This window comes from Mustelus asterias, unplaced genomic scaffold (assembly GCF_964213995.1).
Source record: "Mustelus asterias unplaced genomic scaffold, sMusAst1.hap1.1 HAP1_SCAFFOLD_745, whole genome shotgun sequence".
Taxonomy (NCBI): Eukaryota; Metazoa; Chordata; class Chondrichthyes; order Carcharhiniformes; family Triakidae; genus Mustelus; species Mustelus asterias.
In genome coordinates this window covers 178,180-205,465 of record NW_027590694.1, presented here as the reverse complement: position 1 = coordinate 205,465, position 27,286 = coordinate 178,180, and the positions used below count along the sequence as shown (strand labels likewise).

The window sequence follows — 27,286 nt, the reverse complement described above, 5'->3', positions numbered from 1 at the left end:
CCCTTTGCCCCGCTCGCCCACCCCTTTGCCCCGCTCGCCCACCCCTTTGCCCCGCTCGCCCACCCCTTTCCACCACTAGCCCACCCCTTTCCACTCTCTCGTCTCGGGTCAGTGTTTGAGCAGCGGTACCGATGCAATCCGTGTGTAACTTTGGGTCTGTGCCTGAAATGGCGTCATTGAAAGAACTAGAGCGATGTTGTTTGGGGGGGTGGGGAAAGGCACCAGCTCCATCGCCCTGAGCCGCACGCTATAACCCCTCCTGATCCGGTGTTGTTTCAATCCATCCGCCGCCATTCATTTACCTTTCCCTCTGCCGGTGTGTATGTGCCGGCCGAGGGTGGCATTTGCATGGAAAGCGAGGAGAAATCGTATGGCCACTTACAAAAGATGATTCTGTCTTGGCACTGCCTCGACTGCCATTCATGATTCCGGGGAGGGGGCTGTACACTGAAAAGAGACGTCGATCACTTCTTTTTCCAAACGGATTTTTTTTTTGTGTGTCCCCTTTTCTCTCTTTAGGTGTGACTTTTCCTGCTTCGGTCGGCGATTTGCCACATTTGGAATCAACATGAAGGTAACCAAAAAAAATCAATGTACTGTACATTTTGTGCGGACAGATTAATCGCTCGGTCTCGCAGTTTAAGGGTTTTTCTGGTGTCGAGTTAAGTCGCCTTCTTGTGATACCGGAATTTTTTCCCCCTGCAGATATGTATTCAGTGTAGTTGGGAGTCTGCTGCAAACAAAGCGACAGCTAATACAAACTGCTTATTTAGTGCGGCAAACATTAAAACTGGACAAGAGAGGATTGCATAGACACGGTTATATTCCTTTAACTTCCAACCCCCTTAAAGCCATGGCAATTGCGATGGAATGATTGCAAGGATCGGTGTGTTTTGTTTCTGCAACCGTGTGTGTGCCATGTTAGAGTTTGAAATATTTGATCTTTTTTCTTTTTAAATAAGAGGGGAGAAATCTCCTGTGTGGATTTTTCTGTCGGGTTTACAGCCGTCAGCGTTTTAGCTGCAGTCTTCTCCAGCTTGCTTTCAAACGGCTCGATAGTTTTTTTTTGCGATACCGCAAAACGTTTTTTCTCTAAGAGGCGAAGCTTCTCTAACGATGCAGGAAATTTCGGTTTTGTTGTGTGTGCAAACCGTGCATTGAATCCGCTCGAATTAACTTGTTTTAAGAGCAGGCGAATCAGAGTAAATGCAAGGACCACGGCTTGAATGCTAGAAAAAAATGATTACTTGAGGTTAGTTTCGGTTTAGCTGAGCTTTGCAAAAAAAATGGCAGTTCTTAGCTATTGTTAAATCAGCTCGTCAAATTGGCTGTTGCATTCCATGTTTACTTCCAGTCAGTGCGGTAAAGCGGCGGTACACGATCCCTCATGTCGCCTTCACAGATTTTAAGCTTCTCAGTTATTTTTTTTTGGAAATTCTGATTAATACACAAGGCAAGTTTTTTGATCCGTGATGATTTGAATTTAGCACACAATTATCCTTGGCTGAATCAGCGAAGGATGAATGATACAGCAGCTATGTTATTCACATGAATTTAATATATTTATATATAAATGATAGTAGTAAAAATCTGACGGGGATAAAGCTTCCGCTCTCCAGAGGAAGGGGTCCATTACCCTTGGCTGAAACAACTGCAGTGGCTTGTAGATCAGGGTGGTGTTTGTAATCGGAGAGGGGGTAAGAATGGCTTGAAGGTCAGAGTGTATTCCGCTGAAGTGTATTGGAGGGACTGCCTGTGTTCAGCTGCAACACTCTCTTCTGAAGGTTGTGGATTCAAATCAGTTCCCACACCTTAAAACAGATTATTTGCCTATTAATACGTTCATGGTGGTGGGAGCTTGTGCTGGGCAACTGGCTGCCGTATTTCCTTCTTTCAAACAGTGATTCTACTTCACAAGTACTTTGCTTGTGAAACACTTGCGGATGTTCTGCGACTGTGAATGGCCTTGCAGAAATGTATTTTTTAATCTGCAGAAGGAGGTTCCAGGTACTTTCTGACCTCTATCTCAGTACTGCGGTAAGGATACTCATGAGAAACCCCATGTTGTTTTCCGAAGTTCTTTTATATTTACAATTCTCGGGACGAGTTGACTAATCACAACCATGCCACCCTCATCAATAGAGGGAGTTACTTACTACAGCCCCTCTCATCATGAGAGGCACTGAGTGAATGCCTGTTTATTCCTGCTACCCTCTGTACCCCTGTAGGGGCAAAAGAGACAGAAAGCAACACAATGTCGAGCTTGCACAGTCCACTGATGTACATCAGTTCCTGTCCAGCAACATCTGGATTTAAAAATTTTCATCCTTGAGTTCATTGCCTTGTCTTTCCCTATCTCTAACCTCCTGTAGACCTACAACCCTTCAATTACTCTACATTCCTCTAATTTTGGCCTCTTGTTCAACTCCAATTTTAATTGCTCTACCATTGCTGGCCATGCCTTTAGTTGTTGAGCCCTGGCATTCCCTGTTAAAATCTTAGCCTCTTGCTCGCTGTGTAGGATGCTCATTCAAGCCGACCTCTTGGACCAAACTTTAGGTCACCTGCCCAAATATTACCTCATGGTTCAATATCAAATTTTGTTTGATAATGCTCTTGTGAACCTTGATGCCTCTTGTGAACGCCTTGATCTTCTACTCTGTTGAAGGCACGGTATAAATGCAAGATATTGTTTGAGGAAGTGCACAACTACAGGAAAACATCCAGAAAATTAAAAGGGCCGAATGCCCATCATTGTTAACAAAACAGTTGAATTATTTTAATGTTTAAGATTGAGTGGGAAAGATCAGTGTGCTGTTGCTGCAGGTGTTAAATTAAAGTGGTGTGCAATGTCATATGATCTTCAAAGGTGCTGTGGGTTAAAGTCTGTGGGTTAAACTGGGTTTAAGTCACAGAAATAAATACCCTTGATAGATTTTCATGTCTAGGAAGGTCCCTTTGAACAGAAAAGTCTTTTGGTTTTGAATTGGAAGTACTCTTGGTGGTTTGATTGTTCAGCTTGTCCTGCTGAACTTCGACCTACAGAGAGTTTTGTGGTTAGCTTCAATATTTGTCAAGCATTATAATTGCACCTTATGTTTCTGATATATCTCCTTAGAAGGGTCATTTGTGTAGGGGCATTTTTCCAGCTGCAGAGATATTTTAGTTGTCTTGTTCAGAGACATATTGAAGCTAATGTGTCAGCCATGGCTCACTCAGTCATACTCTGGTTGGGGTTTTAAGTCCTGCTCCAGAGATTTGAGCATAAAATCCAGGCTGCCATTTCTGCGTAGTAACTGAAGGAGTGCTGCACTGTTGGATCAGTCCTTCAGGTGAGGTGTTAAGCTGAGGTGCTTGTCTGCTTTCTCTGGTGGATGTAAAAGATCCTTGGCGTTATTTTAAGGGCAACAGGGGAGTTCTCCCCATTTCATGGTTATCCTTCAACTAGTTTCTGGACATTATCTCATTGCTGTTTGTGGGAAAGGTAAAGGGACATTAGCCAGCCTTAATCGGAGCCAAAGGCCATGTGTTTAAACCACATCACAAATCCTACCACAGAGCACGAGGGCACAATCGAGGCAGCTGATGCTCTTGCAGAGAGCCATTATGCACGCGACAGGCCCAGTGGATGCCTTCTGAGTTGCTCTCTGATTCTGTTTCAGCTCTTCAGGAATGGCCAGCTTCGATAATAAATTCAGGTTCCAGCGTGGGAAACAAATCCATGACCCAGACTTTTAGCTGGAACTGGGTGTGTGACCAACCAAGTGAATCTGACACTACAAATGTTAGAATCCTGACCACACTCCAAAACGAATGTTACGATCTGGCAGGGCCAGTAACCTTATGTTTAAAGTAGACAAAGTTTGAGATCTTGGATATTTGCAAAGAGAATAAAATACAAGATTCCATAATTTTTGAACAAAATCATACAAGGTCAGAAAAGTAAAATAACTTGGCAATATCTCCTTGTAGGTAACACCCAGGAAAGGGAAAGATGATGGTGGAATGGTAATAGAACCCAAAGGGGACACAGTTTAAATCCCACCGCAGCAGTTGGTGCAATTTAAATTCAGTTAATAAATCTGGAATTGAGAGTTCATCTCAGCAACGTTGATCATGAAGCTATCATTGCTTGTCATAAAAACCCATCTGGTTCATTAATGTCATGAAGGGATAGAAATCCGCCCTTGTTACCTGCTCTGGCTGACATGTGACTTCATAGTAATGTGGTTAACTCTTAATTGCCCTCTGTAATGGCCTAGAAAGCCACTCCATTCAATGACAAATATGGATGAGTGACAAATGCTGGCCTTGTCAGCGATGCTCACATCTCGCAAAAGGCAAACTGTGGTCAAACACACCACACTGCACAATAACTGGCAGAAGCAACCAAAACTGATCTCATGGGTTTCTCAGCGACATGCCCAGACACCAGTATCCACCAAGTTACACAATCTTTTTAAAACTGTCTCCCTAATGAAGGATTCCAAACTTTTCATTTTTGAAGGTCAAGTCTCTGAAATGCCTCAAAGTTGCTCTGATTCAGGCTGCTTCAATAACTGCTCAGCTCTCAGGATGTCAATCTCCTGAGAATTAATTCCCCTGATTCTGTCTGTGCTCAGCACCAACTCCAGCCTTCCAGCTTGCTGAGCAGAACACCGCTGCTCCAAAAGGTTACCTTTGTTCCAACAGCCCAGAGCACAGAATCACCAACCTTTTCTGCTCTTCTTGACTCTGTAAGAAGTCTCACAACACCAGGTTAAAGTCCAACAGGTTTATTTGGTAGCAAATACCACAAGCTTTCGGAGCGCTGCCCCTTCGTCAGATGGAGTGAAAATCTGTTCTCCAACAGTGCACAGAGAACATCAAGTTACAGAATACTAATTAGAATGCAAATCTCTACAGCCAGCCAGGTCTTAAAGGTACAGATAATGTGGGTGGAGGGAACATGAAACACAGGTTAAAGAGATGTGTATTGCCTCCAGACAGAACAGCTAGTAAGATTCTGCAAGATCAGGAGGCAAGCTGTGGGGGTTACTGATAATGTGACATAAATCCAACATCCCGGTTTAGGCCGTCCTCATGTGTGCGGAACTTGGCTATCAGTTTCTGCTCAGCGACTCTGCGCTGTTGTGTGTCGTGAAGGCCGCCTTGGAGAACGCTTACCTGAAGATCCAAGGCTGAATGCCCGTGACTGCTGAAGTGCTCCCCCACAGGAAGAGATTGTCGAGCGGTGTTCATTCATCCGTTGTCGTAGCGTCTGCATGGTTTCCCCAATGTACCATGCCTCGGGACATCCTTTCCTGCAGCGTATCAGGTAGACAACGTTGGCCGAGTTGCAAGAGTATGTACCGTGTACCTGGTAGATGGTGTTCTCACGTGAGATGATGGCATCCGTGTCGATGATCCGGCACGTCTTGCAGAGGTTGCTGTGGCAGGGTTGTGTGGTGTCATGGTCACTGTTCTCCTGAAGGCTGGGTAGTTTGCTGCGGACAATGGTCTGTTTGAGGTTGTGCGGTTGTTTGAAGGCAAGAAGTGGGGGTGTGGGGATGGCCTTGGCGAGATGTTCGTCTTCATCAATGACATGTTGAAGGCTCTGGAGGAGATGCCGTAGCTTCTCCGCTCCGGGGGAGTACTGGACAACGAAGGGTACTCTGTCCACCGTGTCCCGTGTTTGTCTTCTGAGGAGGTCGGTGGGGTTTTTTGCTGTGGCGCGTCGGAACTGTTGATCGATGAGTCGAGCGCCATATCCTGTTCTTATGAGGGCATCTTTCAGCGTCTGGAGGTGTCTGTTGCGATCCTCCTCATCCGAGCAGATACTGTGTATTCGGAGGGCTTGTCCGTAGAGGATGGCTTCTTTTACGTGTTTAGGGTGGAGGCTGGAGAAGTGGAGCATCGTGAGGTTATCCGTGGGCTTGCGGTACAGTGAGGTGCTGAGGTGACCGTCCTTAATGGAGATGCGTGTGTCCAAGAATGCAACCGATTCCGGAGAGTAGTCCATGGTGAGTCTGATGGTGGGATGGAACTTGTTGATGTCATCATATAGTTGTTTCAGTGATTGCTCACCATGACTCCAAAGGAAGAAAATGTCATCGATGTATCTAGTGTATAGCATCGGTTGAAGGTCCTGTGCGGTGAAGAAGTCTTGTTCGAACCTGTGCATGAAGATGTTGGCATATTGAGGTGCGAATTTTGTCCCCATGGCTGTTCCGTGTGTCTGGATGAAGAACTGGTTGTTGAAGGTGAAGATATTGTGGTCCAGGATGAAGCGGATGAGTTGTAAAATTGCATCTGGAAACTGGCAGTTGACGGCATCTTGACTCTGCACAGCTTCTCCCAAGCCCTCACTAGCTGTAGCCTCGTTTGCTCCTCTCCCTCGTGGTTTCTCCAGGTGGCATCTTCCCCAGGCCCCTCTCTCTCTCTTCCTGCATTCCCTCTCCCCATTTTCCTTTACTTTTCTGGGACCTTTCCCTCTCCCAGGACTCCTCTCATTATGATGCCTATCTATTGGTAACCGTGACTTGGTTTTTGCACCTTTTTCTGCCCCCTCACAGGCACACTATGTATTACTTGTCCCCAGTCCAAAAAGCTCTCAACACAGAACGGCGTATATGCAGCCCACTCTCGGTTTGCACGGAAACCCCTGGGGCATATGGGACTTTAGCTCCTGAACTCTACTAATCAGGCAGGTATCTATTTCTTGACACAAATATGAAAGATGCTCCCAAATTGAAGGAAATGCAGTGCCACAATATTCTCTTGTTGGTATTGTACCTTCTTCTGAGTCCCAAATCCACACTGCCCATTTGAGTTTGCAGAATGAGATTTGGGCACTGTGACAAGTGATCTGTATGGATGACAGCAGCGCTCTTTGACATTTGGGAAGCACTTGAATAAAAAGGAAATGAATTCTTCTGCTGTAAATCTGGACTGAGTAGGCAAACTTCTCTGCAGTTGAGATCTTGAATGTGAACTGGCATTCAAGTTCCAACCGAGGTACTTTGGTCCAGTAACTGCAACACTGGAAGCATTTGTTAATTTGATTGACAAGTGCAGAACCTGGTGTAAGAGAAAGATACGCTTTTCATTACCTCAGGACGTTCCAAAGCTAATGAAATACTTTTTGAAGTTTAGTCAATTTGTGCACAGCAATGTCTCAAATTTACCAGTATGATAGTAACTGGATTTCTTCTGTTTAGTGATATTGGTTAAATACTGGTCAAGACACTAGGAAGACTTTACTTCTCATCTTCAAATGCTGTGGCATTGCATCCTTTACACCTGCCCGAGATAGCAAACAGAGTCTTGGTTTAACATCTCACCCGAAAAGTGGCATTTGACAGTGTGCCACTCCATTAGCAATGCGCTGGAATGTCAACCTAAATAAGACCAGAAGATCCAAGTACTGGAAATCTGAAAGAACAGAAAATGTTGGAAATGCTCAGGCCTGTGTTAACTTTCTGATAGCCAGATTGTGAAGTAGGAAACCAGATGCCAACTTTTACTTCATACTAGATTAATTTGCAAGTTGCAAAATTATGGCTGCCTCCTCCTGAACATCCAGTGTCCCAGAAATCTTTCTCTGTGCTCAGGGTACTTAATTATTCAGTGCCTTTCACATTTTAACAATACAATTAACACACTATCAACTGTTCCACCCTTAAATCAAAGCTTTGGAACACAAACAATGTTCCAGAACAAATTGAAGGAGAGAGAAAAATAATGACTTTCCATATTCTGAACACTACATCATACTGCGCTACATCATACTGCGCTACATCATCTCCACTTCCAGGAACTACAATGGTCTTTGTGCAAACATTCCTTTTGCTACAGCAATCAACAGCTGATGACTTACATTAACCTATTAGACTTAACGTTTCTGTCTAGTATCTCTTACGCTAGGTCACATTCTGTACATTATTACTTGGAGCAATTATCTTATATTAAATATGCAAACTATTCTCAAACCTCCCTTTTATATTGAATATTTGACAAGTAAGACCCCATTTTGATTGTTTCTATAAGCGAAACTTGGTGTTTCCACGGCTAAAGTACTTTTAACCACCCTTTTATTTGATCAGCTTCCCAGCACAAAGGACAACATTTTCACCCGCCAATAATTTGATAAAACTGGAAAGCGGACATGAAAAACATCACCAAAATTGACTAATTTTGTGTCCTCCTTGTCCTCCCAAGACTAGAAACTTGAATACAAGCATTCCTTATTTTTTAAAGATTTTATTTACCCGTAAAACATCGCCTGTATCATGTGAAAGCACCAAAGTGCATTGTTCCAATACATCAGAACTGGCATCTTGATGGAGTTCATTTCCAATCAAACTTTTTAACTGCTTTGACTTTTCTTTAGATGTAACATCTTTCTGTGATGACCTAGCATGATTTAATTGGATACGAGAAACATTTTCTAGATAAAAGTGTTGATTCACGGTTACTCCGGATCAATTCTGCATTATGTCTGAGTTTAAGTTTATTTATGTATTATCACAAGTAGGCTTACATTAACACTGCAATGAAATTACTCTGAAAATCCCCTAGTTGCCACCCACTGGTACCTGTTCGGGTACACTGAGGGAGAATTTAGCATGGCCAAATCACCGAACCAGCACGTCTTCCGGACTGTGGAAGGAAACCGGATCACCTGGAGGAAACTCACACAGACTCTGCACAGACAGTGACCCAAGCTGGGAATCGAACCCGGGTCCCTCGCACTGTGAGACAGTGGTGCTAACCACTGTGCCACCATGTCGGTCCCAGAAGTCTGACTTCCAATCTTAAACTCTTCTTTCACCTATATAAGAAATTCTCAAATTCCCCAGAGAAAATCACCGACGTGCTTCATAAAGCTGTTTGAGTAGAACTGGACCTGCTTTCAGTTTCATGCGGGGCACATCTAACCATAAAATACTTTACATTATTCAATCTATTAACATAATTGTTTAATTTCCACACCTTCCTTTCTGTGGAAGGGTCATTTAGACCTGAAATATTAACTCTGCTTCTACACAGGTACTGCCAGACCTGCTGAGTTTATCCAGCATTTTCTGGTTTCATTTCAGATTTACGGCACCTGCAGTATCTAGATTTTATTTCCTTTCTACATCAGTTGCCTCTTTAGGCGGGTTCGAAAGCTGAAAATTTTCTCCCTGCAAAAATAAAAGTGCAGCTTTTATTTGACCTACATTCCCACAAGTGTGCCAATGCAGCCTAGAAAATTTTCAGGATCCATTTCCTACCGTGCAGGAGTGCACTGTCACATCTTCATTTCCAAGCTGCTGTGCTAAACCCTGAGCCACAAGTCTTATTAGCCTAAACGGAGTGGTTCCCAGCGTTTTATCTGTCACGGCACACCTTCATACTATAAAAAGTTTTGAGACGCACTTCTTGATATTCTCCAACTGAGCTGCCCTCAAGTAAAAGCCTTTTATCGCTAAAACCTTATAAAAGCACATCAAGGCATTATCTAATGCAACTTTCATTGGCTTTTCGATGGAAGCATTATCTCAGTTTGCATGTGAAATACAATATTTTTATTCAAAATGTATACAATTTAGAAGTGTTTTCCATTAAAGGTTTCAGTACTTTTTCGTTTTTTTTAAGTCTGCATTTCTCACTGGGAAGGTTCATAAATGAAGGAGACACTGTGGGCAGCATCTTGCCAACAACGGTAATGTGACACCTGGGTCTGCTTCTGTGCGCAGAGTCTCTCAATCCGGGGAAGATCTTACAACCCAGATTTGCACAATGTCACTTCACTTGGACCAGACCAGAATTTGTATGTCTCCCGCTTTTGAGGTTGGTTATTGAACAGTGGCCCATCCCACCAGGGACGAGGGGAAACCCTCTGTGTTTGGAAACTCCCTCGATTTGGAATGGGCCAATCTGGGGTCGGAGATCAGAAACCCTGAATTGCACAGAGCCCTCACGTTAATTGGACATATTCTGGGATCCTTCCCACCCAAAATGGGCTAACCTTTCTTCTGATAAATATTCAAGGATAGATGAGGAACTCTGAGGAAACTGTTCTTCATGCATAGATACAAATTGTTCTTATCTGAAACTCCAACCCAGTCTAAGTAAATAAACCTGTTAATATTCTTGCCAAATAATATGAGGAAGAAATGTACTTAATCCAATGTAACTCTGACAATACTGAAAGCCTGGATAGAGTGGGCGTGAGGAAGATGTCTCCATTAGTAGGAGAGACGAGGATCCAAGGGCACAGCCCAGAGTAAAGGAACGACCCTTTCGAAGCGCGATGAAGAGGAATTTCTTCAGCCAGCGGGTGGTGAGTTTATGGAATTCATTACACAGAGGGCCATGGAGGCCAGGTCATTGAGACAGAGATAGATAGGTTTTTGATTGGTAAGGGGATCAAAGATGAGTAACAGGTAGGAGAATGGGATTGAGAAACTTATCAGCCATGATTGAATGGTGCAGCAGACGTGATGGGCCAAATGGCCTAATTCTGCTCCTATATAACTTATGATTAAAACAAAATCAGCCAATGCTGCAGATATTCAACAGGACAGGCATCATCTGTGGATGGAGAAACAATAGAGGAAATGTTTCAGGGAGCTGAACCTTCATCATAACTGGACGTTATTAGATATTGAAAGTGCTAAATGAATTATCAAACCAGGGAAAAGTGGAATGTAGGGGGCAGAACAATTAATGAGAACTAACAGATTGGAATGGTCATAGGGAAACCTTGCCAAAGGCGAATGCTCCAATTGTCTAAGAATGTAACAGACAAAGGTCGGTAATCCCTCAGCGTGTTGAGCAACCCTTTCTGCGCATAGAGAAATAAATCACCAAACCACTTCTGCTTCACTCCCAGTGGCTCTGGCTCAGCCATATAATCATTTGCCAAACATTCCTGTGAGAATTCATGGCTACATCTTAGAAGTTGTAAAACACCAATGGGCAGGAAATAATGTGACTAATAGAAAAAACCATTCTTGTTTCTCATTGGACATGGAAAGTGGAAGAGGGTATATGGAGTTCAGGAAGTCCATGGGCAGTGCCGGCGTACCTGGCAAACAGTGGCACAATGGGGTGGCACAGTGGGGCGGCACGGGACTGCTGCCTCACAGCACCAGAGACCCGGGTTCAATTCCCGGCTTGGGTCACCGTCCGTGTGGAGTTTGCACATTCTCCCCCTGTCTGCGTGGGTTTCCTCCGGGTGTTCCAGTTTACTCACACAGTCCAAAGATATGTGGATTAGGTGAATTGGCCATGCTAAATTTCCCCTTAATGTCAGGGGAACTAGCTAGGGTAAATGCATGGGATTATGTGGATAGGGTCTGGGTGGGGTTGTGGCCGGTGCAGACTCGATGAGCGGAATGGCCCCCTTCTGCGTTGTAGGATTCTATGAACGGCTGCAGTTGGTGGTCTGGGTAATTTCCCTCCACTAGGTCCCGCTAATAAATTTGGAAGGGCACATTTGGAATTTGTGTGTCCGGTTCTTACCATTTACCATCCCCGTGGGAACTCCTGCCCTTTCGCCAGAGCTGGACTGAGACAGAAAACTATTGCAAGTTTCTGCGGGGTTTCTTCTGCAAAGCAGAAATGTACAAATTTCGGGTATGAACATCGACACATCCTGATGTTATGAAATGATGCTGTGGGACCCCGACTGCATTGTTACTTTTCCTGCACTTTCTTGGAATACGTGCAGAACTGGATGCTTCCAATCCTGCCCAGGGTTTCCCATTCATATATTTTCGTGCCCTTCTCTGGAAAGTTAGGGTGTCCTTTCCTACTTTAGTCCTCACTGGAGAATTTTACCAAACTTGTTTTTAATTTAAAGAAAGTAAGGGTAAAACGGTAATGTCACCAGATGCTGTCAGACGTGCTGAGATTTTCCAGCATTTTCTCTCTTTTTTTAGAAGCCTTACAGTGCAGAAGGAGGTCATTTGGCCCATCGAGTCTGTACCGACCACAATCCCACCCTGGCCCTATTTCTGTAACCCACACATTTATTCTGCTAATCCCCCTGACACTAGGGGCAATTTAACATGGCCAATCAACCTAACCCGCACATCTTTGGACTGTGGGAGGAAATCGGAGCACCCGGAGGAAACCCATGCAAAGACGGGGAGAATGCAAATTCCACACAGACAGTGACCCGAGGCCAGAATTGAACCCAGGTCTCTGGCGCTTGAGGCAGCAGTGCTAACCACTGTGACACCGTGCCATCACCATAGGCACTGATTGATGGTGATTTAATCTGAAGATCACCACACCTGGAGGAGGCTAGGTCTCTGTTTATATGTGTTCAAGGTACCTAATCATTCAATGGCCTCCACCTCTATATTCTTAATCATACTATTAACAATCTGACGCACCTGTGAAGGTTGCCTGCCCTGTCGAGGATTTCCAGCATTTTCTATTTTTATTTCAGAAGATCATGGTTTCTGTTATCTGATTTTAGAATAACAAATGGGTTACTGCAATTAACCTCAGTACCCTGCAACCACAGAAGGGAGCTGTCAATTGATCCCAACTGATATGTGTGTAAAGGTATAAAACTGGTGGTTGCTGATTGCTGTTGAACTGTATTCCAAGGGTTTGTACCCTTAGTAGAGGTGGCCATATTGATAAAGATAACACAATTCATTGTAAAGTGGTTCTTTTTGCCTGTGTTGGATAATTTGAAACCCTTGAAGTTTGGAGAGTGCTAGAACCACCAGCCTGTTCCTTCACTAAGAGGAAACATAATGTTTTCAGTTATCCTGTACTGTGTCATGAAATGATGCTCGCTGTAAAGCTATTCTGTACATCCTACTGGACGTGGTGCTTAGCACTGCTGCCTCTCAGCGCCAGGGACCAGAGTTCAATTCCCAGCTTGGGTCACTGTCTGTGTGAAGTTTGCATGTTCTCCCCATGTCTGAGTGGGTTTCCTCCGGGTGTTCCAATTTCCTTCCACAATCTGAAAGACGTGTTGGTTAGGTGCATTGGCTGTGCTAAATTCTGCCTCCGTATACCTGAACAGGCGCCAGAGTGAGGTGATTAGGGGATTTTCACAGTAACTTCATTGCAGTGTTGATGTAAGCCTACTTGAGACACTAATCAATAAACTTTACTTTTGGGTGATTTCTGAATGAGATTTTGGGAAAGACGTCTGATTGTATGGAAGGAAATCCTGTCGATCCAACAAACCTTATGCTTTACCTTTAAATCCCATGATAGTCAAATTAGTCAGCAAATTGTCATTTATTTTATTTTCGATTTTATCAAGTGCAAGTTTGAGAGGGAATTCTTAATCAGAAAAGATAGTAGGTTCATTTGTAGGGATAGCTGTCTGGAAACTGTATTGTGTGGAACGATAGATATATGGGCAGATGGAAGAATCTAAATCATATCATAATCCCAGGTCTTGGAAAACCAGTTTTGAAAACGATTGAGCACCTTTTGGTATAATTCCGATAAATACTCAGTTTTTGAATTTTTATCTCTTTGGCTTTATAATTGGACATGCACAAGTTTTCATCATATTTGCAAAATGCAGAACATCGCTGGTCTCTTGTGTTGTGGAAAGGACTTTGTGAGTGATGTGATGTGAACTTGCAGGACTCTGACTGGAAGGGTTGTTGCAAAGTTTTTTTTAAATGAGTTGAATCCAGGGACTCACCCTAATTGATTTGCTAAAAATAAGTGCTTTAATTGGAATTTTGCGTGATCTGAATTCTTTAAAATCCAGGTAAAAAAAATATAGCCCATTTGATCAGCATTGGAATCCTCATGAAAACAGTAGGCTTTTGAAAGGTGTTGATTTCTCTAGGTGAAGGTCAGCAGTCTGTTAACAATCAGGCAACTACTTCTGTGTTCCGAGGTTTCTTCATCAATTGGAATAAAGGCAGGCAGTGATTTGGCATTTTGGAATTGTGTGTTTATCTTTCTAAAGTTGCCAGTAACGTATTACTGGCGCAGACTGTTGCATGCTGCAATATTTTGCCTTTGAAGGATTTTATCAGAAAAAGATGCATGGTCTCCCTATTCTGTTATTACTGAATCTGTGTAAAGTATACACTTGCAATCTGTTCACACCTAAATCAGCCTGTTGTCCATGTAGCTAGGCCTGTGTGTCCAGAATTGGAAACTTCCTGCTATTTAGTCTGAATTATGTGGTCAGATCACTTTACAACTTGTGATACTGTATGCTAATCTTAATGATCGGCTTGGATACAGGTCACATTGAGACAGGACGAGAGAATTGTTGAAGAAGATATTCTGTGTCTGTCAGCAGATATGAGTGTGTAGACTTGAGAAATCCTTGACTCTTCTGGCAGCTAATATTTATGGCTGACATTACACTAAACTGCAGTTTCTACACCGTGCAGTGTAGATTGGGCTGAATAGGAAGTGTGCTTTGAAACTGATATCAGGTCACCCTTATTTATTTTTATTGAACTTTGTTTTGTGCCCTTAAAGTTTGAATATCTTTTGATTTTTAGTTGTATGGATTTTGAATATTATTTATATATAATTGTGTGTGTTGTATGCTTAGCAAATAACAGAAATAATAGTTAGAAAGGAAAATGACACATGCTCATCTTCATCCTGTCTTATGTTCCTCTGCCCCAGTGTCTATTAAAATGCTATGTCTGGAAAAATAAAACCCAGTAATATGTGGGGTCTGAATTAATGCAACTGTTACTCACCTACTTTGTTAAATTACATTGCTCACCACTCATGATCTCACCTCTGTTAAATAGTGAACATTAGAATCCTTACAGTGCAGAAGGAGGTCACTCGGCCTATCAAGCCTGCACTGACAACAACCCCACCCCTATCATCGTAACGCCACAGATTTGCCCTGCTTGTTCCCCTGACACTAAACAATTTAACATGACCCATCAACCTAACCCACATCTTCGGGCTGTGGAAGGAAATCGGAGTACCTGGACGAAACCCATGCAGACACGGGGAGAATGTGCAAACTCCACACAGACACCCGAGGCCAGAATTGAACCCGGGTCCCTGACACTGAGAGGCAGCAGTGCTAACCATTGAACCGCGTGCTGTAGCTCAGAAGAAACAAGGTAAATAATGTATTTTGAAGGCGTATCATGTAAACCAATCTGCGGCCCATGTGCAGTATAAATAAAACTTTTTTTTAAAAAACGAACGTATCTGTAGTTCCATCCACAATTCTTCAAATTGTAATTTTAGTTAGCAGATATGCCTGCCAGTTGTAAAATCAGCCTATTTGTGGTAGGTATGTTGTCTTCCTGTGTTCCCCTGAATCAGAAGATTTGTTTTCTTTACAAGATAGCTTTAACTTTAGAATTCTACAGTGCAGAAGGAGGCCATTTGGCCCATCGAGTCTGCACTGACCACAATTTCACCCAGGCCCTATCCCCATAACTCATGTATTTACCCTAGCTAGTCGCCCTGACACTAAGGGGCAATTTAGCATGACTTAATCTGCACAGCTTTGGACTTTCACCCAGTGTTCAGACCAGTATTTAAGCCTCAACACGCATCACCAAAACTGATTGCTTCATCATTATCTTATTGCTGTTTGTGGCAGCTTGCTGTGCACAATCTGGCTACTGCATTTTCTACATTGTAACAAAGTTTAAAGTTTATTCATTAGTGTCACAAGTAGACTTACATTAACACTGCAACAAAGTTACTGTGAAAATCCCCTAGCCGCCACACTCTGGCGCCTGTTCGGGCACACTGAGGGAGAATTTAGCATGGCCAATACACTGAGGGAGAATTTAACATGGCCAATGCACCTAACCAGCATGTCTTTTGGACTGTGGGAGGAAATCGGAGCACCCGGAGGAAACTCACGCAGACATGGGAGAACGTGCAGACTCTGCACAAACAGTGATCCAAGCCCTGAAACGAACTCGGGTCCCTGGCGCTGTGAGGCAGCCGTGCTAACCACTGTGCCTGCATTTCAATGGTTGTAAAGTGCTGTAGGATGTCCTGAGGTTATGAAAAGTGCATAAAATTACAAGTCTTTTTCTTACCAAACGTATAGTAGTTAACTGGATTTGGAGGAGCTATTTGTGTTTGACTCATTACTGTGCCCTTGTTCCACTTTACAAATTAGAATAACAGGATTTCTGTCCTGTAATGTTCTTGGAATCAATTTATAGTTCCATATTTATTAAACAGTACTGCCCTTTACTTTAAAATATTGGAAATGGCGGACAACTTGAAAATGGATTGCAAATGATAAAGATTGTGAAGTTACAATTATTAAAAATAATAATTAAAAACCTAAGTAGGAGTATCAGAACTTCATGCAAACGTTAGCTTTTATACATTTTGAGCAGTGGGGATTGGTATTAAACACTGTATATTGTGGCTGGAAGTTATCATTCTGAAACTGAAGGCTTTCTATATACCTGAATTCACTGTTACAAGAGCAAACTATATAAGCAAGTTTACACTATATAAGTATATTTTACACAGAATTCCACAGCAGGTAGAATCTCATAGTGGGATCCTGAAACTACATAAAAATCTGGAACATGGACAGTATAATTAAATTTAATTTGTTAACCTCAGTAACCAGTGACTGTTTAACTTTCATCCAGTCAGAAAAGTGCAATCCTTTAGCTTAAAGAAAGAAGGAATTCTCGTATCTTTATCACTTTTCACAATCTCAGATCTCAGGACAGCCAGAAGAACTCTACTGCGAACAAAGTACTTTTTTGATTTGACTTGATTTCTTATTATCATATGTATTAGTATACAGTGAAAAGTATTGTTTCTTGCGCACTATACAGACAAAGCATATCGTAGCTAGGGTGTAGAGAAAGATCAATTTAGTGCGAGGTAAGTCCATTCAAAAGTCTGATGGCAGCAGGGAAGAAGCTGTTCTTGGTTGGTACATGATCTCAGACTTTTGTATCTTTTCCCTGATGGAAGAAGGTGGAAGAGAGTATGTCCGGGGTACGTGGGGTCCTTAATTATGTTGGCTGCTTTTCCGAGGCAGCGGGAAGTGTCGATGGAGTCAATGGGTGGGAGGCTGGTTTGAGTGATGAACTAGGCTTCATTTCACGACCCTCTGTAGTTTCTTGCGGTCTTGCCAAATTTCCTTAGTCTTCTGAGAAAGTAGAGGCATTGGTGGGGCTTTCTTAACTATAGCGTTGGTATGGGAATGTACCAGGACAGGTTGTTGGTGATCTGACACCTAAAAACCTGAAGTTCTCGACCATTTCTACTTTGTCTCCATTGATGTAGACAGGTGTGTGTCCTCCACTGCACTTCCTGAAGTCGATGACTATCTCCTTTGTTTTGTGACATTGAGGGAGTGATTATTGTCATTGCACTAGTTCAACAGATTCTCTATCACTTTCCTGTCCTCCATCTCATCATTGTTTGAGATCCGACCCACTATGGTGGTGTCATCAGCAAACTTGAAAATCGAATTGGAGGGGAATTTGGCCACACAGTCATAGGTGTCTAAGGAGTATAGTAAGGGGGCTGAGAACACAGCCTTGTGGGGCACCGGTATTGAGGATGATTATGGAGGAGGTGTTGTTGCCTATCTTTACTGATTGCAGTCTGTGGGTTAGGAAGTTCAGGATCCAGAGGGAGGAGCCGAGCCCCAGGCCACAGAGTAGTTAGTCACTTTCACTGTTGTGTGAACAATGTGTGCACGACAAGACCCCACAAATAGCAATAACATAACTGGCCAGATTTAATGACTTGGTCATGCTGGTTGATAATTATTTGCTGACTTAAGAGGATGGGGTTAGCTCTCAGCTTTTCAACTCGTGCTGTGGAATCTTTTACATCCACTTGAGAGAGTAGATGAGGCCTTAGATTAAAGTCTCACATGAAAGGTGTTATTTCTGAGAGTGCAGCTCTCCCTCAGTATTGCAGCAGAGTGTTAACCTTGACTTTATACTCAAGTCTCTGGAAAGCGATTTCAAGCCATGACCCTGATGAGGATGCTACCAACTGAGCCATAGCTGAGGCAGCAAGTGAGTTCTTTGCCAAATCCAGAACCTATGACAGATAAGCAAAGACCATTCAACTGAGAGTCAGAGTAACTAATGATGTAGCTTGAGCTGGGGGGGGCTACCAATATAGGAGACAGAACTGCTGATCTAACATGATTATCTAAGTTCCACAATTTAAATAAAGCTCTATAAATTGGGACGATAATATGCATTGTGCATTATTATGAGACAGTGCGTTGTAGTTAATATTGAACGGTGGTGGACAAATTCCATTTTGGTGATATTGGATAGGAACATTAAGGGGATGGAAGAACAGCAATTTATTATACATTTTTAACGTTGGAATGGTATTTTTGAAGAGGTTTCTACTGGAAGGATTCCTCTGGAAAATTTGGCACAGGAAACAGATTCTCACTAATAGTGAGACTCTTTTGGGCTCAGAGGTTGGATGGTTCCTGGACTATTTTCTGAAAGAATTGTGTCCGACTATGCTCCTGTGAAGGGCTTTGGGACCTTTTACTGCAGCAAAGCTCAAGTTGTTCTTTGTGACTTAGCACACTCCAGTCAAAGATGTTGAACATTACATGATCAAGCTTTACCTATCAGCAGTCAAAATTCTTCATTTAGGCGTGCTCCATTTCCAATCCGATTTTTAAAATTCTTTCACGGAATGTGGATGTCCCTGGCTAGTGATATTTTTCTTGTCCTTGTGAAGGTGGTGTTGAGGGTCTGTCTTGAATCACTGCACTCCTGTGGTATAGGTGCACTCATGCTGTTAGGAAAGATTTCAAGATTTTTAAACCCAGCAACAGTGAAGGAACAGCAATTCTAGTTCCAAATCAGGATGGCAAGTGGTTTGGAAGGGAACCTGCAGGTGGTGGCATTCCTATGCAGCTGCTGCCCTTGTCTTTCAAAGTGGCAGAGGTTGTGGGTTTGGAAGGTGCTGTCAAAAGAGTCTCGGTGAATTGCTGCAGTGCATCTTGTTAATGGTACACACGGCTGTTACTGGTGTGCGTGGTGGAGGGAGTGCATGTTGGAGGTGGTGGATGGGGTGCTAATCAAATATGTTGCTTTGATCTGGATGGTGTCAAGCTTCTTGAGTGTTGTTTGGAGCTGCACCCATCCAGGCAAGTGGAGGTTATTCCATCACGCTCCTGACTTATGCCCTGAAGTTGGTGGACAAGGTCTGGGGATTCAGGAGGTGAGTTACTTTCTGCAAAATTCCCAGATTCTGACCTCTTATAGTCACAGTCATTATATAGCTGGTTCAGTTCAGTTTCTGCTCAATGGTAACTACCAGGATGCTGATAGTGATGGTAATGTCATTGAGTGTCATGGGGCAATGGTTAGATTCTCTCTTGTTGGAGATGATCATTGCCTGACACTTGAGTAGCATGAATATTACTTGCCACTTATCAGCCCAAGCTTGAATGTTGTCAGGTCTTGCTGCAGACGGGCATGAACTGCTTCAGTATCCGAGTCCTGAGCGATGCTGAATGTACAATTATTAGTGAACATCCCCAGTTCTGACTTTATGATGGAGGGAAGGTTATTGATTAAGTAGTTGAAGATGGTTGGCCCTGGGACACACAGGTGCACAAATTGCAGTTTTGAATGATTGCTAAACATGCTGTGTTCTCATTTCTGAAGATGCGGAGGTTTTAGAAAATGGCTTTTAGTGAGACAGCAAGTTTGTTTTTTTGACTGTTCCATTCATCTGTTCTTCTTGCTGTGATTCATGTTGATATGACAGAGTGTCTCGTGTTATATCCGATAGGGTTTTTCATTAGGTGATGATGACACAGATTTTAGCTTATTGGGAAGTGTGCATATCTTAATATACCACAGCCTCAGATTTCCTCTGTGATCAATTTAATCCATAAATGACACAATTTCAGATTCAAAAAAACTGTCTTCACAAAGGAAAGTGTCAGCTGTTTTATTCACTATTACATATTTCTTCTTTTAGTTTCCTTCATTTTTAGTACCAATTAAGTTGCTTTGAATTTTCACATCAGATGGAATGCTACCGGTGTTGAAAAGTTACACCCAGCGAATGCCTTTATATTCTGCAATCCAAGATCTTGCAATTTTATAAGCTTATTAGCAGGGTTATCTAAACAAACATAGCGATAAATGGGGCCATTTCAAGGCAGTCTTGAACAGAGTTCTCTGTTGGGTGAAACGCAGATTACCCGATTGAAGGTTTGTGGTGTTATTTTGGGTGAAATGTAACTTCTGAAGTGGGAGGTGTGGGAGGCAAACACAAAAGTGGGCAATCCCTGACATCTTTTTTTCTTTTTATTGTTATTACCCTGCCCTCATGTATAGTAGGTTAAAAATGCAACTCCACAACATCAATTGGATAGCCTTGGATCCTGGCTTCTGAGCTTGACAGCTGACAGTGCGGAAACCGAGTGGACTTATTGTAGGCAGCACACAGCTTCTTTGTTGCTGTGCAATCAGTCAGTGTATAACCTGGAGTTACCAGACCCTATCTGGGTATCTATTTAAGATTGAAGCTCACAGTAAAAAAAAGAGAGCAAAGAGCAAAAGCACAGTTAGAATTTTTAGGTACTCTGCTTCAATTAATTCCTGGGTGATGTTTGCTACGTTATTAGCTTTTGCATAATCCTTTAGTTTGGATGATCTTCTGTATCGGTGATGGTTTGCATCCATTCTGAATACTGAAGATTCAACCAAGCCCAGGTAAAGTGATCCGACAGCTAATAGGTAATTCTAATATTCCTCATCATCTGAACTCTGTTCAGATTATTAACAAACTGCAGCTTATATTGAACGTTTCTAGTTTTCCAGCATTCTCTGTGAAAAGAGGCTATAACACCGATGGTAGTGAGATTTAAGTAATTCGTGTGTAACGTAGTGACATTAGAGTGGACATTGAAGAATTGCGTGCAAAAGACACTGAAGATTTTTGCATGCAGCCTCTTTCCCCAAACTGTTTGTTATTGTTAAATAGCATTTTCCCTCGTATTTTACAGCTTTGTGAACAAGTGCAGATCGTGGGTGGGAAGGAAACATTTGTCTTGTTAAAATACTTCATCTGTCGGGGGGAGGAGACATGAGGCTATGTCCTCTCTATCAGGCGACTAAATAGAAACCTAAATATCAATAAGCAATTGATTCCAAAGCTCACCGATACAGTGTTGCACAGTAGTGGAGCTTGTTTTGACTAGTACTGCTGTGACTCCTCATGCTTAGGTTGTGGCTGTACACTGTGTGGAGTGTAATCACTTTGCAATGTAAGGCAGTGTTTACCACTTTCACCTACAGGGAATTGAGCTTGCATGCTCTCAGTTATTGCTTTGACTATTCTGTCGAGATGAACGGGGAGCTGGCACTCCCAGGTTGCAGCAGGCTGTTGGCACTGCGCCATTCTTGGCGGGCCCAGATTATGTTCTCATTTGTTCTCTCCCTGCTCGTTGCAAGCAGGGAGAGCTGCTGCAGAGGCAGTGTGCACTGTGTTATACACATGTCATAATACTGTTTCGCTAAGGCTGACCAGATCCCTGATGTTGACATTTGCTTTTGTTTAATTTTGAAGGCAATCGATGAGCCTCCGTATCTGACAGTGGGAACTGATGTGAGTGCTAAATACAGAGGGGCGTTCTGTGAAGCCAAGATCAAGACAGCAAAAAGGCTCGTCAAAGTTAAGGTATGTATCTCAATGGTAGCTATGACAATGGTGCCTCCATTTCTCTAGCGCTCCTTCCTGGCTTAATGTGTTTGTGTTCATAACACTCGTGCTCCATTTAAATATGATACGAAGAAGGGAATGTAAAGGTGGATGCAAATTCTCAGAGTCAAGATGAGCAGGCCAAGTTGAAAGGCTTGTGTGCATTAGCACTGCAGGGAGAGATGATACAGTCACAGAAATATTTTCAAACTGATCAGTTGTGCTGCTGCGGTGTGTGTAAGGAATCTGACAACATAAAATGTACTCTAGGAACCCTGGGATTAAGGTGCAGTGTGACTTACCATCAGTGTATATGTGATTTGTATGAGTAACACGTTCCCCATTCTCTACTGTATCATTAATTGTGGGTTATTATTCTCTTTCTGTAAATGGTACAAGGAGTACTATGTAATGATTTGTGTGGTGTAACCTTTTCTATACCTAAGCTGCAAAATACTGCAAGATTGGTGTCCACAACATCTGCCAAGAAAATGCAACCAAATCTGACAAATGCCTTTGGAAGTACTATTTTGTGACTGCAATTTCAAGGCAATAATCCGATGGAATAGAGATACTTGTTACAAACTGTTCAAGCTTTGACCTTCCAGTCGAACTATAGATTTGAGGTCATTGTGTTACAATCGCACATAGTTAGGGCGGCACAGTGGTTAGCACTGCTGCGTCACAGCGCCAGGGATCCTGGTTCGATTCTCGGCTTGGGTCACTGATTGTGCCGAGTCTGCACCTTCTCCCCGTGCCTGCGTGGGTTTTCCTCCGGGTGCTGCGGTTTCCTCCCACAGTCCGAAAGATGTGCTGGCTAGGTGCATTGGCCATGCTAAATTCTCCCTCAATGTACCCGAACAGGCGTCGGAGTGTGGCGACTAGGGAATTTTCATAGTAATGTCATTGCAGTGTAAGCCTACTTGTGACACTAATAAATAAGTTTTAAACTTTTAATCTGTTGCACTTGGCCTAGTTAAATAAAAATGGCAAAATGGTGGAAAATGTCTCATTGTAACATGGAGATTGTTGTGATACTGCAGACCAATCATATATTTCACAAAAGGATATCAACAAAATAATTGAAGATAGTGATTTGTCGCAGGAATTGTGGGATAGTTCAGGTTTGGAAACTGATGTGTGTGAGGCTAATTTCAAACTTACTTGGGCAGCAAGGGTATGACTATTGATCACATCACCGCTGCCCTGGCATAATATTTTCAGTTGGTTTCCTGAGTTCTGAAGCTTTTGCACTAAGTTTAACAAGTTGTGGATTAAATTGTAAAGTGGCAAAGCAGTAGTTTCTGTGGCAGAAGTTGACTGAGGAGGATCAATGCTCACAAAATCAGCTGTTAATTTGGTTGAATCTGTGTACCTGCTTAAAACGAGTGCTCTCCAACAGCACCCGATTTGAGACAGCAGAAATTGTGCTCCCCTTTCTTATTGTTGCCTGCAAATCTCACGTTGTAAATAATTGCACTGTTTCTGGGCTAAATAGACACGTGATTGCTCTATAAACAATAGTTATCGTGGTGTAGTGGTTCTGTTACTGGCCCAATTATTCAGTAGACATTGGGCAGAATTCTCCCCAAAAAAATTTAAAGCGAGGGGGAGGGGTGGGAGGTGGTTAAACACACCGGTGAGCCCGGTTCAGAGCTCTTGGGCGCCATTGCACAATGGCACCCGAATCTCACAGTGCACTTGGAGACCCCCTCCTCCCACGACATCAGGACTGCAAACCAATCCCCCTCCCCCACCCCCAAACTCTTGTGCCACTTGGGCAGTGCCAAGTCAGCACTCCCCGATGGGCACTGCCTGGCTCTGCCTCCGACTACCTGGGGACTTCAGTGGCCCCCAAGCCCTCTGCGTCACCATCACCCCAGGTCTGCGCAAGTGGAGACCAGTACTGGCTCTCACCATTATCGCACCGCATCCGAGGGCCAGTGAATTCCGTGTGCTGGGATTTTAATGGGCTGTACATATTTAAATGCTACTTTTAAATATGCTAATCAACCTCACTCCCTTTTTGGATGCGATCTGGTTCATGTCATTTGGAAGGGGCCCCCTCATTGAGTTCAAATCATTGAGAACACTTAGTGAGCATCACGGATTAGGACAGCATTAATTACCCATCCCTAATTGCTCTTGAGAAGGTGGTGGTGAGCTGCCTTTTTGAACCATTATGGTCCATAGGGTGTAGTGTCCATTCATAATGCTGTTTGGGAGGGGGTTCCTGGGTTTTGAAGTAGCCATGATGTGGAGATGCCGGCGTTGGACTGGGGTAAACATAGTAAGAAGTCTCACAACACCAGGTTAAAGTCCAACAGCTTTATTTGGTAGCAAAATTCACTAGCTTTCGGAGCGCTGCCCCTTCATCAGGTGAGTTACCTGACCTGCAAACTCACCTGACGAAGGAGCAGCAAGCGCTCCGAAAGCCAGTGGCTTTTGCTACCAAATAAACCTGTTGGACTTTAACCTGGTGTTGTGAGAGTTCTTACTGTGTTTTGAAGTAGTGACAATGTAGGAATGGCAAAATAGTTCCAAGTCAGTGTGGTGTGTGGCATGGAGGAATGCAAATGGCAGTGATCCCATGTGTTCACTGCCCTTCTGGGTGGTATTGGGTTAGGAAGGTGCTGCTGAAAGAGGCTGGATGAGTTGTCACAACCAATCTTGTAAATGGTACACACCGCCACCGCTGTGTGCTGGAAATGTGTTGGTCGGGGTGTCAGTCAAGTAGTCAACTTTGCCTTATTGCTGCAGATAAGTACAAACTGTGGAGTAGGTTTCAATTCTGCTTTTAAGAAGAAATCTGGTGATTTAAAAAGCTTGTGTCTTTAAAGATCTCCACAAAAGATTGTCGTTCAAGATAAACTTGTTAATTGGTGTCTTTAAGGGAAGTAAATCTGCCACTATACACACTACTGAACAAGTGATTCGAGTCTCAAAGTGTTGACCACCTGAAGTGGCCGAGCAAGTTCTTCAGTTATATCAAACATATCTGCAGTTTTTCAAAGAAAAGACCCTCTTCTCAGGACAACTAAAGAGCAATAAATGCTGCCCTTACCAGTGATGTCCATATCCAAAGAACTAAAATGTGGTGATGTAAAATAATTACATCCCAGAAACAGACCATTGGCCCAACTGTTCCATGTCAGTATTTATGCCCCATGAACTTCCTCCCACCTCTTTTCATCTAACCCCATCAACACATCATTAACTATTCCTGTCTTGTGTTTGCGTGCCTCTGTGCATATGTCTAGCTTCTCAAATGCACACATACTATTCACCTCCACTACTTGTGCTCGCAAGTTCCACATTCCAAGCACTTTCTGGGTGAGGTAGTTTCTCTTAAATTCCATAGTGGATTTACTAGGGACTGCCCTGTATTTGCAGCATTTTGTTCTATTCTTTACATTTACCCTACTAAAGATTTTTATATCATTGAAGACCTCTATGAGGACACCCTTCTTTCTGATCTTTCCTGACAGATATACCCTCTCAGTTCTGTTTTCATTCTAATAAATCTTCTTTGCAGGTCCTTGAGACTGCCTCCATAGGGCGGCACGGTAGCACAGTGGTTAGCACTGCTGCTTCACAGCTCCAGGGTCCCGGGTTCGATTCCCGGCTCGGGTCACTGTCTGTGTGGAGTTTGCACATTCTCCTCGTGTCTGCGTGGGTTTCCTCCAGGTGCTCCGGTTTCCTCCCACAGTCCAAAGATGTGCGGGTTAGGTTGATTGGCCAGGTTAAAAATTGCCCCTTAGAGTCCTGGGATGTGTAGGTTAGAAGGATTAGCGGGTAAATATGTGGGGTGGGATTGTGGTCGGTGCAGACTCGATGGGCCGAATGGCCTCCTTCTGCACTGTAGGGTTTCTATGATTCTATGATATCCATTTCATAATATAGAGACCAGAACTGTTCACAATACTCCCAAGAGCGGTATAGCCAAGTCTCGATATAAATTTAACATATCTGCTTATCAATTCTATTCCTCTAAAATCAGCCCGAGTGCTTTGTTAATTTGTGTGCCTGTATCCCAAGGTCCCTCTGTTTCTCTACCCATTTATACAAATATTTTCCGAGTGTGTCTCCTCGTTATTCTTCCTACCAAAATGTATTCACACTTACCGACACTGAAGTTCATTCATCCGTTCAGCAAATTTCTTCATATTGTTCTGTATTTTGTCCCACTTATTTCCTCTGTGCGAACTGCAACCGCGTGAATTGCTTATCCTTCACAAATTTTGAAACTTCTTGAAATTCCTGAGCCCAGGTTCTTTATGAAAATGGTGAATTGTAGTGGTCCCACTAGCAATCCTAGTTGAACACCACTTTCCACCATTTATCAATCTGAGTAGATGCCTTTAACCCTACTGTCTATTGTGTAACTATCTTGTTATCTGTTCGTTAAACCACAAAAACTGTACTGTGCCCTTGAAACTCGAAGTCTGATCTATAAATATAGACGTGCTCATGGAGTTCTCATTGGACCGAGTTGCTCTGTTCAAATTTTCAGCATTTGAGCTGCTATCAAATTCTGCGCCTTGAATAGGCATTCTCCTCCAGCATGTGATCTAAACTGTTCATGGAGCGACATACCCTGCCCACATTGTGAGAGAATTATTTTGCAGCGCTGCAGTTAAATAACAATGGGATTAAGAAGCCTGTAAATGTTTGCCACTTCGTCGTTTGTTGAGTTCTTTAAAAAAAAAGTGATTGTATCTGGTGCAGCATCCCTGGAAGATTATGTAATGCTGTGAACAGCACATAGAATATAGGAGCAGGATTAAGCCATTCTGTCCTTCAAGCCAGCTCCGCCATTCAATATGATCATGGCTGAACCTCTATCTCAACACCACACTTGTGTGCTGTCCCTATTCTCTTTATGCCTTTAGATCTAGAAATCTGTTGATTTCCTTATTTCTTAGACGTAGAATCCTACAGTGCAGAAGGAGGCCATTTGGCCCATCAAGTCTACACTAACCACAATCCTATCCAGGCCCTATCCCCATAACCACATGCATTTACCCCTGACACTAAGGGGCAATTTAGCATGGCCAATCAACCTAACCCACACATCTGTGGACTGTGGGAGGAAACCGGAGCACCCGGAGGAAACCCACGCAGTCGCGGGGAGAATGTGCAGACTCCACACACACAGTGACCCAAGCCGGGAGTTGAAATCCGGTCCCAGGCGCTGTGAGGCACCAGTGCTAACCACTGTCCCACCGTGCCACCTAAAACGAAATAGCAGAGAATGGTTTAATTATATTCAGTGAATTGGCCTCCACAGCCGTCTGTGGTTGTGAAGAAGTTTCTCCTCAGTCATAGAGAGTAACAGTAACATTACCACTTCCTGCACCCAGAGGTGCACAAGTCATCTGTTTCCATAGCGAGGTTTTTCCTGAAACAGGTCGCTAGCCTGTTGCAAAAGTGTCACCCGAAATCATGCAAGGTTGACAGGGAGTCTCTCCTGCTCTTACTGTCTGTTGTTGGTGTGCATTGGAAGGATTTTTCAGGTTGATACTCAACTTGTTGGCTGTGTTATGAATGCACCTTTCTTCTTCATCAAGTCCTGGGGTGAGACTCGAACCGGAGCTTCTGGCTCAGAGGCGGGGACACTGCACATTGCACC

The 27,286-nt window shown here is 43.2% G+C and overlaps 1 protein-coding gene across 6 annotated transcripts in view; it reads left to right on the top strand.

Annotated features, from left to right (window-relative positions):
• Positions 1-259: 259 nt before the first annotated feature.
• The window catches only part of arid4b (AT-rich interaction domain 4B), a 166,339-nt gene continuing 139,312 nt past the window's right edge, over positions 260-27,286 (top strand). For 3 of the 6 annotated variants that reach the window (XM_078205420.1, XM_078205422.1, XM_078205419.1), the window contains exons 1-2: positions 260-574; positions 21,523-21,633. In XM_078205420.1, coding sequence (XP_078061546.1) covers positions 569-574; positions 21,523-21,633 — 117 coding nt within the window. In that variant the 5' untranslated portion in view covers positions 260-568. The remainder of the gene's footprint in view (positions 575-21,522; positions 21,634-27,286) is intronic. The other 3 variants (XM_078205418.1, XM_078205421.1, XM_078205417.1) reach the window with 1 other exon arrangement.